Source organism: Esox lucius, chromosome 7 (genome assembly GCF_011004845.1).
Source record: "Esox lucius isolate fEsoLuc1 chromosome 7, fEsoLuc1.pri, whole genome shotgun sequence".
NCBI classification, from domain to species: domain Eukaryota; kingdom Metazoa; phylum Chordata; class Actinopteri; order Esociformes; family Esocidae; genus Esox; species Esox lucius.
In genome coordinates this window covers 9,752,565-9,765,122 of record NC_047575.1, presented here as the reverse complement: position 1 = coordinate 9,765,122, position 12,558 = coordinate 9,752,565, and the positions used below count along the sequence as shown (strand labels likewise).

The 12,558-nt window shown below is 41.8% G+C and overlaps 1 protein-coding gene across 2 annotated transcripts; it reads right to left on the bottom strand.

Moving 5' to 3' along the window:
* Positions 1–2,458: 2,458 nt before the first annotated feature.
* Positions 2,459–10,396, bottom strand: slc29a2 (solute carrier family 29 member 2). Of its 2 annotated transcripts, none has more exons than XM_010903690.5 (13): positions 9,605–10,396; positions 8,238–8,275; positions 7,534–7,612; positions 7,182–7,348; positions 6,932–7,071; positions 6,644–6,778; positions 4,401–4,498; positions 4,255–4,324; positions 3,894–4,042; positions 3,708–3,813; positions 3,463–3,548; positions 3,155–3,354; positions 2,459–2,997 (listed from the first exon to the last, which is right to left on the bottom strand). In XM_010903690.5, exons 2-13 carry the CDS (start codon positions 8,264–8,266, stop codon positions 2,886–2,888), a joined length of 1,371 nt encoding a protein of 456 aa, XP_010901992.2. In that variant the 5' UTR covers positions 8,267–8,275; positions 9,605–10,396; the 3' UTR covers positions 2,459–2,885. The 2 variants fall into 2 exon arrangements, with proteins under 2 accessions (XP_010901992.2, XP_010901993.2); XM_010903691.3 differs by lacking the exon at positions 9,605–10,396 and adding an exon at positions 8,717–9,085.
* Between the last annotated feature and the right edge of the window lie 2,162 nt (positions 10,397–12,558).

Genomic DNA, 12,558 nt, shown 5'->3' with positions numbered 1-12,558 from the left:
ACTCAATCTAAAGAGACCCAGAAGAATGGCAAGGAGACCCCAAGCCCAGGGAACTGGAACCTAGCTAGAATGACCAGCAGTTCAAAGAGACGTTCTGTGCTGCTATGAGATGAGGCTATTGAAGCACATAGTATGCCACACTTCAGATTCATTTTATATATTAAATTTGGGGTTGGATGTGAAATATGTTTATATCTGTATAATATATAACTAGAAACACTATCCTGCCACAGAATTCCAAGTTTGAAAGAAAGTTGTTTTGATGACATGGGGAATACACTGGTCAGACATAACATTATGACCACCTGCCTAATATTGTGTAGGTGCCCTTCTCCCACCAAAACAGCCCTGACCCGTCGAGGCATGGACTCCAATAGACCTCTGAAGGTTTGCTGTGGTACCTGGCACCAAGACGTTAGCAGTAGATCCATTAAGTCCTGTAAGTAGCGAGATGGGGCCTCCATGGATCAGACTTATTTGTCCAGCACATCCCACAGATGCTTGATTGGATTGAGATCTGGGGAATTTGAAGGCCAGGTCAATACCTTTAACTCATTGTGTTCCTCAAACCATTCCTGAACCATTTTTGCTTTATGGCAGGGCGCATTATCCCGCTGAGGCCAATTCCATCAGGGAATACTGTTCCGTAAAAGAACGCACATGGTCTGCAACAATGCTTAGGTGGAACATGTCAAAGTAACATCCACATGAATGGCAGGACCCAAGGTTTCCCTGCAGAACATTGCCAAAAGCATCACATCCTCCGACTTGCCTCCTTCCCATAGTGCACAGGTGTCAAACCGGTTCCACGGAGGGCCGAGTGTCTGCAGGTTTTCGCTCTCACCTTGTACCTGATTGATTAATTAGTTCACTAATTGGTTAATTTCTACCCCCACCTGGTTGTTCAGGTCTGACCTGGGAACCAATTTAAAGGAAAACCCAAAGACCTGCAGACACTCGGCCCTCCGTGGAACCGGTTTGACACCCCTGCCATAGTGCATCATGGTACCATGTGTTCTCCAGGTAAGCGATACACGCTCACCCGGCCATCCACATAATGTAAACGTGGTTCATCAGACTAGGCCACCTTCTTCCATTTCTCTGTGGTCCAGTTCTGATGCTCATGTGCCCACTGTAGGCACTTTCGGCAGTGGACAGGGGTCAGCATGGGCACCCTGACTGGTCTGCGGTTACGCAGTCCCATACGCGACAAACTGTGATGTACTGTGTGTTCTGACACCTTTCTATCAGAACCAGTATGAACTTTTTCACCAATTTGAGCTACAGTAGCCTGTCTGTTGGATTGGACCACACGTGCATCAATTAGACTTAATTATTATCAGTGTTATTCCCTTCACCTGTCAGTGGTTATAATGTAATGGCTGATCAGTGTATCTGCACACACGATACTGCATGACACGATAAGCCATTTCCGGGTACCCGTTTTGGCTTGCCAGTTCAACTTTTCAGACTGGAGTCCAAAAATCGTGGAATGCATAATTTTATTTAATGCTCATTTGTTTTAATTTAATGACTTCTTCCGCATCTACAGGAAGAGACTGATGGCCATGCAGGAAATTCGACTCAGAGTGTTGCAGAAGTCACAAGCCAACTGTAGCCTTTGGGAAGAGGTGGTCAAAGTGTCTCAACGCCCAGAAGCAGAGCAGTGCTATCCAGGCACAACGACGACAACCGAGCTACCGGTATAACCAGAGATGACGGGGGAGGTCACAGGATACAATACTGAACAAAACTCAGCTGTCCCTTTGTGTGACCTAGGAATGAATTGAGGGTGCGTAGTGCTGTGCATCAAACAGCTGGCAGACATCATGGAGTCAACAGCAGACCCTTTCTGCTCTAGCGACACTGGCAGGCTCTGAGTTAAGCATACAGCTGAAACTTTGCTCAAATCAATGCGCATCAGTTCACTGTATAACATTCAGCTAGAGTGAATGTGAATTTGAGCTTGGCCGTCTGCAACTGCACATTGATCTTAGGGGCTGAGGAAACATCAAGGGGTCATTGCCTGTCCCAGGCTCCCCAGCGAAGCGGGGAAGAATGGCGGTTCTCCCTGATCCTGGAATGGACTGGACGAAGTTCTGCGCTGGTACAAGCCTGTGCTGGATGAACAGGGTCGCTGCTGAAGCGAGAGGACTCCTGGGAGGACAGGTTCTCTACAATGATCTAGAGCACAGGTGTCGAACCGGTTCCACAAAGGGCAGAGTGTCTGCAGGTTTTTGGTTTTTCCTATAAATTGGTTCCTAGTTCATACCTACTCAACCAGGTGAGGGTAGAAACTAACCAATCAGTGACCTAATTAACCAATCAAGTACAAGGAGAGAGCAAAAACCTGCAGACACTCGGCCCTCCGTGGAACCGGTTTGACACCTCTGATCTAGAGCCTCCTCTAAAGTCACATAGCCCTCCATGTTACAAACTGACAAGGACAATTGTATTAAAACATTGTGTTTTTATTTTTCAATTTCTTTGTAAATTCAGTATAGAAAAATAGTAAAATAACATAAATACAGTAGAAAAACAATATAAAAACTTTATAAAAAATACAAAATTATTTTAAAGTCCCTGACTAGTCTAAGTAATTATAAAAGAGGTGACCATCATTTTTAACTGCAGTTATTAAACACTATCGGGGGTGCAGGAACCAGTGCTTGACCTCTCTCATAAAATTATTTTGGGGGGTGCTCGCCATCACCCCACTATCTCAGTGTTAGATAGTATTCTATGTTTAATTTACTTAGAGTACATTACTTCCATTGAATGTGAAATGACCTTCACTTTATATAAATACCTTCTTTTTTTTTACCCTGAGTAAGCCGTTAATAACATATGTGTAGGGTGAGTGTGGTGTAAATGAGCAGTTCCCTTTAAAGCAGACTTTTGAGCAGGAAGGAGAAGGCTGCCCCTAAAGACAGACCCAGAGCAAGGAAGAAGGTCATCAAAGCTCCTGCTGTCTCACAATCTTTGGACCTCACCAACCTGGGGAAGAGAACCAGGACCCAGAGAATGTGTCAGATACAGTGTAACACAACAACAACTGCAGGCTGTCCCGACAAAGTCAATAACTCAAATTGAATCCGACAGAAAAAGGTAAGGGACTAATCTGAAAAGAACTCTGATATCCACGGTGACTCACTGAGGTGCGTAAGACATGCTGAGGCAGATGAAGTATCCATTGGACAGGGCGAAAAGCGTCATGATGGTGACAAAGGCAACGTCGTGGGAGAACAGTACCGGGAGGTACTGCCGGTCACTGGTGTTGCAAAGCATGATGAGAGGAATGAAGACCACCCGGGCTACCACGAGCACAGGGAACAGACGACTCGTCTTCGAGGGCTGTGGTTGGACGGAACACAGTGTGGATAAGAAACGGATCGTGCGAGATGCCCGGCTACATTTACAGGCTGATGGAGAAGGACGGAAGACCTGAAAGGTCCGACTCACCCACTGAACCACTGAGGTGACGCTGCGGCCAATCAGGTCCATGACGTTAAAGACGATGAAACAGCAAACGCAGAGGAAGTAACGGCCTGAAAGGACGAGATGTGACGCACAGGTTCAACAACAACCGGAAATCACCTATTCTATTCATGTATTGCTGTGCATTAGTATTTATTGCATGTGCAGAACAGGGACCATGTGTAATGAAATCCGACAGCTCATTTACGTTATGTTGACTGTTTGCTCACCCCACTCTGCGTTTCCGTACACGCTCCTCACTTGAACCGTGATGGCCGGGAACACTGACAGCGTGACAGCCATCACGCACGTAACGCATAGGGCCATCACCCAGATCTGGCCAAACCAAACGGAGTCAGACACAGGTTTGGATTCCCATTTGACATGTAAATGATGGGGGTGACAGGAAGGGGCACCTTTTTGAAGACTGCCAGGACAGATGACCTAGAAGAGTCGTCCGTCTGCTCCATCATGTACTGGGAATGTTTGGTCCCATTAGCCTCCAAATCCCCATTGGTTAGTATGAGTTTGTTGTCACCGTTGGCCAATGCTTCTTTATCTTTCTCTTTAACGGGAATAGAGAGTGAAGTTAGGGCTCTGGTAACTGAATTTTTGACAAATGACAAAGACGACTGGTGTGTTATATTTTGGAAACATGCACTGTGTCATATCATAATGTCAATTAGGGAAAATCCCTGCACATTACTTGAGATTAATGTCATACTAGTGTTATATTCTATTTGTTAAAGGGTGGGAGACGTTGACCCATGAACATACCACAGCTCTTCAGAAGCTCGCCCGCAGCCTCCGGTTTGCTTTCCTTTGCCAAGTAAAACCGGGAAAACTCCTAAAACACCACACAACATCCTGAGTACATTTTTCCAGTTGTACTGTACTGTTGAGATGACAGGTTATTTGCTTACCAGGTGTGGCAGTAGCAAATAGCAGAGCAGAGTCATCAGAGTTGCCACACAGGGAGTTATGAAGTAGCCCAGAGCAGCGCTGGCCTTGTCTGCTTTACCTGAGAAAGGGAATCATTACTCAACAGGATGAAAAGACAATGAAAAAATAAATAATATTACTTTCTTCAGGCGGCCAGTATGTAGACATTTCCCACCAAAATGTATGTGGTAATCAGTTCCTTGTTGGAGCTGAGTAATACCACCCGTTTACTACCGCCCTTCCTGTTGTGGTTGGTGGGTGTCCCTTTGGTTGATGCCTGGCAATGTGGGTGGATTGATTTCCTGCCTGTTGGGTCCTGTCACCGGATCCCCCCGTCTCAGTTCCAAGGTCTTACGCTGCTATACTATTGTGCTGGGGGAGTAGGGTCAGTTCTCCTTCCCCACTATAAATCGTTGTTGATATGAGGAATACATTTTCTGAATTTTAAACTTTAAGGAGGACATGAGGTCCTGGTCCACACCTGCGGAGTACCTGGTTTGGGGGGCCTGTTGCTGTCCCTGTCCTTGTCCATCTGGTCATATTTCTGACCTAGTCTAAATTTAAATAGACTCTGAATTTAGCCCACATGCATTTATTTATTATTCCAATTGGACTTAATATCTCACCAGGCACAGCCAGAAGAGGACTGGTCACCCCTCTGAACCTGGGTCCTCTCTAGGTTTCTTCCTAAAATTCGGCCTTTTTAGGGAGTTTTTCCTAGCCACCTGTAATTCAACACTACTGTGGTTTGCTCCTTGGGGTTTAAGGCCGGGTGTCTCTGTAAAGCACTTTGTGACAACTGTTGTTGTAAAAAGGGCTTTATAAATAAATTTGATTGATTGACTGTTAAGCTTCCTGTTCCTGTTAAGCTTCCATGCTATATCCAGATAGTTGTGTTTAACGGCTGTGTCCTTTTCCCTATGAACTGTGGCTCTACTTGCTACTTGAAAACACCTTAAGTCATATGAATTTGATGCCAGACTTTATATTTCTCATGGAAAACATGTCAGACCTGTGCCAGGACAATCTATCAATGAGGCTATCCCACTCAGACACCAATGGGCGCTCAACTGAGTTACACTTCCAAACAAAGTCAATATGTATAGTGCCAGTCAAAAGTTTGATAGTAGTCAACAAAAAAAAGTGTTAAATCAAAATAAACATATTTTAGATTCTTCGAAGTAGCAACCCTTTGACTTGATCACAGCTTAGCATTTTCTCAGCCAGCTTCATGAGGTAGTCGTCTGGAATTATTTTCCACCAGTCTTGAAGGAGTTCCCACATTTAATAATAACATTAAAATAAAACTCTTAGTAGTTTAGTTGTCAGCCCCACAAGCAAACATACTGTACATTCCCAACCCACCTCGTGGTACAATGTATAGGCAAGGCTGCGCACAAAAATTATAGACTGTTGCTAGCTACCCAGCCAAACCCACCACCACCCAGCCAAACTGACACACACTGCAATTGTAACGGAACCTAAACGGAAACCTAAACTTGGAATGTCTGATTCTAATTCCTCTTTACATGAATGCTTCCTCTTCAAACGTTGAAGCATGGATGAAGTTCTGTTGTGAAAATCAGGTTCAGTCTTGCAGTAATGACATACAACCAGCTCATCTTTCCTTCAAAGAGTGACATGTTCCCAAACTTTGGACATTTCCCTTAAAAATAATTTGCAGCAAATGTGCAAGACCTTCAACGTTCGCCACCCTTTTATAATAAAAGCCCAGAGGCAGTATATAGTGGAGGATATTTTGTAATCAAATTCCTTAATGTATCCTGACACCGCTTCTTCTCACAAAACGGATTTGCACAAACGATATCCCACAAATGAACCTTTAACAAGAAACACCTGTGAATTGAAATGCATTCTGGGTGACAACCACATGAAGGTGGATGAGAGAATGCAAAGCGGGATGCAAAGGGTGGATACACGATATGAAATATTTTGAATTGCTTCATAATGTTTTGGTTGCTACATGATTCTACATGTTATTTCATAGTTTTGACCATTATTCTACAATGTGGAAAACTGTAAAACTAAAGAAATACACTTGAATGTGCAGGTGTGTACAAACCTTTGACTGGTACTGTATATAAGTGAACGTTTTGATATAGCTGACGGTGAAGGAACGTGCCCGGGTGTGTAATGGCCATTGCTGCACTGTGTAATGAGGCAACGTGTGCATGTTACTGTGCAGGTGGTCGTTGGTACTCACTGAGGATAGACAACAGACTGGCCAGCGAAGCGAAGATCCCTGCCAGCCCCTGACCACTCATGAACAACATGCTGTACTTCGGGGGGAGCAGACCCACCAACCCGAACAGACTTCCCTGGAGTACTGCTCCGAAAGCTAGAGGAAATAACAGGCCACATATAAGTACATCCATGTCAAATCTAAAAAATCCTAAAAATAAAATAAGATAACGTCCAGCCGATTCAACCACCACAGCTTTGAACGACGCGTCTTCCGCAAAGGCGTGAAGACGGATGGCAATTGACTCACAGTTGATGAACCAGATGGTTGCCATGGTGATAGAAAAGAAGCTGTCCGGCTGCACATTCACCCTGACCATAATGGCGGTGAGGATGAACAGGAAGAGGATGGCGCCCATGCTTGCAGCAATACGGATCTTCTCTTTGACACTGAGATCACATGGGGAGAAGGGTTGTTAGACGCCTGCACAACACCTCCCTTTCCATTCAGAAGTAGAGGCTGAACTAACAGACATGGGAGGCTGTGGTATGTTGCTTACAGCTGGTACAGGAAAGAGTTAGCCAGGGTGAAGAGGAGCAGGGGCAGCTGGGATAAAAGGGTCATCCAGCTGGCAAAGTTGTAGTTTTTAGTTACTGGGGCGGTTCCGTTAGTAACCTGGACTGGTCCATTGCTTGCTGAGGGCCCTTTGAGGCGGTCTTCGAAATACTTTAGAGCAAAGACAATGGAAGAACAGGGGCGACGTTAGCTGAAGCTCCCCTACATTAATCATATTCATCCATGTTGATACTTTTAGAGTTGTAGAGCCTGTGATTCTGGTTGTCATTTGCATTGTTATGTTTGACGTGTGCTAGAGTGACTTGTTGTGATTAGGCAGAGGGGCTGTGTGGTACCTCTGTAGCGGTGATAAAGAAGTTCCAAGGCAACAGTGTATCGAGTCCCAGGAGGAAGATGATTAGGGCCACAGCACCTCTGTTGGGGAGAGAGGACATCCTACGTCACCAAGGTAACTTACAGTTTTGCACAGTAATGTCAACTGAAATGATTGGAACCCATGACAAATATGAGCAAAAAGAGCAGTTTAAAATAATCAACACAAGAATTAGCTATATTGAAGGATGTGGGATATTTTGTACTTAATAACTGGAAGAAATCAACTGGAACTGATTCCTTCCAATCCCAGTTGAAGTTAGTTTAAAATAATCCTTAGGTGTTTCAAAAATGATGATATGAGAACTAAATATTACTTTATAGTGATAATATAGTTCCGATTATTTGTGTATAATTTAGCTCATTACCGGTGTTTATATTTTTTTGACTCATCTTCATCAAGAATGCCAGGTGTATCAGAAGTTACTGTACATGGTCATTTATGGACATGTACATGGTAATGGGTAGGCTACATAATGCAATCAGTAAACAATACTGGTGCCTAATGTTAACGTAACCTTTCTTACACCCAGAGTCATTACCAAAACACCATGAAATGACTCACAGACTATCAGTAGCGCTGAGATGAAAGAGGGTACCAGACTGAGAAAACATGCTAAAACGGGTCTCAAATTACTCTATCAGTGAGTAATTGTGAGGAACTCACCTATCCACAGGGGCATTTTGATTAGTCATCTTGATTCTCTGAATGTGTTCACAAACATAGGATAAAAGAAAGGAGTGTTTAGAAAAGAACCAAAGATAATTACCACATTAGATTTCTTTTAAAACGGCAATAATTTGAACGATCGTACATTTGTCCAATTTTGAAATAACAAGCAATTTTGTATTATCGCAAGGCGAGATGGTTAAGCGCTATAGCCAACCACGTGGCTCCTACAAGTCATGTAATCTAAGAGAAACCGAGTATTATTAGACAGGATGTTTACACCTATACTACATATAGTATATAGTAATAACTGATTTCGTTACTTCGCCCAATTATTAGTATTGGCATATCACCGACGATGTAGGCTACAAGGTAGCATGTATATCCTGGTTTATAACGCTCTAAATCTAATAGGAAATCCGATCTATTCTTGACTTTAGCATCATGGGGTAGTCCGCATCTGTTGACACACTTACCTGCCTTATGTTTAAAATAAATGACAGTTGATCTTCTTTAACTTAAATATGTTGATGAATATCAATGAACTCCTGTGGTATCTTGAGATCTGGTGTTTCTAATAACACCACATAGGGAATATGTCTAATAACCATGCAGTAGCTACAACATGTGGTTGGCATTGCTCAAGTCGCTTTTAACTGGCGTATTGAGCGGATGTTGCACTCATTAGCCTATGGCGGGAAATGATGGGCTGTTCATTTTTGTAATATAAAAAAAAGAATATGACTGATTTCAAAAATATTGCTGAGTTACAGTTCATATGTAAATCAGTCAGACGTTTTTGCTCATGAAACATGAGACCAACCATTTTGGTCCAGGTGCTAATGGATAATTCCTTATTCGAGTCATTTTATTTTTTTATGTAGATAACGACCAAAACAGTTTGGTTTATAGTGGTTATGTACCAAAATCCAATCTCAAATCGTTTCTCGTTTATTGTGTAGAAACAAAAAATGTATTAGCAGAAAAGTTTTTCCGGACATGTTTCATTGTTTACATTTCCGATGTTTTTTCTGTCACCAACCTGATCCATATTCTCGTTATTTGTTTTATTCCAAAAACGGAATAACGAGAAAACTAATCGATTTTCATTATATCTACAATAAAAGAAAAATGTTATATTGGATTTTTGGACATAATCGCTATAAACCATACTGTTTGGTCGTAATCTACATAAAAAAAAATAGAGTAAGGAATTATCCATTAGCACCCGGACTAAAAGGTTTAACCTTGCTCACACCACGTTTTTTTGGTATAATAGGTCTACTATAACAAAAGCCAAAAACTAAAAAGAGCCCACTGAATAATCAAGTTAACGTTAAGTAGACAGTAAACATTAAACTCACCCAATTCGATTTCAATTGTAACTGTATCTTCTTTGACAAACAGGACTCACAAAAAGCGCTCAACAGCTGAAATGAAGGCTATTCAAAATTTGGCGCGACTCTTGGTGTCCGCCTAGATAGAAGACCAATGTACGATTCGTTCATTGGTTATCCCATATGATGGGTGGTTTATGAGGGGTGGTTCGTGCATTTATTAATAAGCCTAGGTAAGAGGGGTGGTTCGTTCATTTAATAGGCCTAGGGAAGATACTGATATGACTTACCGAGTCACATAACGTCCGAACAGCGCCTTAAAATTACGCCTTAAATTAACACAGTCCATCAATGGAGACGTGTTTTTTTTTCCCACACACACACGACATGTCAACGTTAAGACGACACGAACTCATCACGTATCAGTCTTACGATTGAATTGATAATTGAATATATTATCATGAACGCGTCTCTATAACGTGTTTCGTGTAGTCTAAACAACATCATTAGGTACCGTGCAACTGTTTAATAAATAAATGGTTGCACCTGCTACTATCTGCGCTACACAAAAGTAAACCATTTACTTCGGTCAATTTTCCGACATAAAAACCTATTATCTATGAGATGCTCTCTTAGGACTGCGTGGAGGTTTACAAATTCGGAACATGCAAATGGGAAAAGTCGCAAATCGTTTAGTTTTGTGTGTTTTATTCTCATTAATATGTGCGCTACTCAGCCATCACAGGTATCGCCGTACTTCCCACTCGTGAACTTTTTCTCCATAGACATAATAAAGAGCTTTGACTGCTTGGCGGGAGAAATACGGCCGCCATTTTGGACCGGTCATATTCCCTAGTTGCGTAGCAGCAGAAGCAAGGATGCCAGAGCACTGTGCAGCAAATTCCATCTCAAATCGAAAGCAGGACTCGGGGGATTACTTTTCACAAGTAAGATTTAACATTACCGTACTACTGGTTGTATTTTGTGACTAGAATACTAATATCTTTGATATTACGTTACTGAAATCGTAGCCAGCTAGATAGGCTGTTTACTGCACCAGCAGGTGTTCACCCAGCTATGAACTGAGACTTGATAAGTCATATTCCATAACACTGACTTAAATTACAACTGACACAAGAATGCTATTGTAGAAATAAAACAAATATTACTGGTATAACATTGGCCAGCTAATTTTACACAAGTGGCACAGACTGTATCATATATATATTTATAGATATATATAGATATAAAAATTATATATCTGACTTTACTGCCACTATTTACACATTAGGTGTTTCAATCAGAATGATAGTCAAACTGGAAATGTCCCTTTTTTTCTCCCTTTTTGGGGATTATGTTCCCAGTTTTGATCTCGGACGTCTGGTCACTTTATATCATTTCAGAATATTCTATTACTGTTAAGCCCACTGAATATTAAAATACGCCGAACCATGTGTCCTGTATCATAGCTACATGTATGACCTTTGCAGCAAAAAAAAAACGTGTGGTATTCACTGAGGTATGATTAATTAAATGTGCTGACAGCTCATTTCACCTGCCAAAACAGACCGGTCCAAGATGGCGGCCCCAAGGCTCGTCAGCGCCAGTAGGCAGTAGCGGTCGATGCGGCGTCTACTCTTTATTATGTCTATGTTTTTCTCGACCTTCTTAGGACCGCGTAGGACCCCTGCAGTTGAGCAACAGTGCCTGAATAAAAAAGGCATTCACTTTATAACACATAGTCAAACCCAGCAACTATACCTAAATAAAAAACAAATACATAGGCCCAAGTAATGTAACAATGCAGTATATTAATATTATATTAATATCATTCACCTACTTGAGTGAATGGGGGACACAGGCTAGTCAATTGATCAGATCATGATATTTTGGTAATTAATGAAGATCAAGATCAATATAAACAAGAATTACACATACATAGTATAACGACTTTTCCTGAAGTAATTCTATCAGTTAATTTTTCTCTTTAAAGAAGCTAGCTCACAGCAATGCTAGAGCTAACAACGAATATGCAATTTATCACTTGCTAGCACAGCATAGACGAGACGTTTACACGACGTTCTTCAGGCGTTCATTATACACGACCATAGACGCGAAGTTCACACGACACGTTATTCAGACGTTCCATTATATACGACCATAGATAGCTTGCCGAGGTTGATTAAATGCACGAAACACTCCTCATAGATCCGTGTATGGTGTGGCCAATCGTTACTCTATCCTAATAAGGCAAACAAATCATAATTTTTTTGACTTAACCTGCTTGTTATCCGTTTTCATTTAGGGAAACATTGACAGATTTCTTGTGTTGTTTCTGGTTCTCTACTGGGAAATCGTGAAACGAAGATAGTAAACTGAGGCGGGGAAAGGGGAGGTACTGTGGAACAGGTTGCATTCATTTTATTTAAATCAAGCGTGGTAATGTCTTATCTACTATACCCTTGAGTTTCATCTCGTAATGCCCCTTGGAGCTTGGCGTGCACTAGACTCAGGTGTATAATCAGCGCTTGACATTAACTCTTTATCTCACCAGCCATTGTGGAGCCCCAACTAAGTATTGAGTGCCATACATGCGCATACTTTTCATGTTCATACTTTTCAGTTGGCCAACATTTCTAAAAGTCCTTTTTTTGTATTGGTCTTAAGTAATATTCAAATTTTCTGAGATACTGAATTTGGTATTTCATTAGTTGTCAGTTATAATCATCACAATTAAAAGAAATAAACATTTGAAATATATTACTGTATGTAATGAATTAATATAATATACAAGTTTCACTTTTTGAATGGAATTACTGACATAAATCAACTTTTTGATGATATTCTAATTATAGGACCAGCACCTGTAGAATGCCATCCGCCAAAGTGGCTAGTAAGAGTGACTGTGTTACCCGCCACAGCCAAATTCCACCCGCATTTGGCAGTTGGCAATGTCAAGCCCTGTGTACATCGTGTTTATT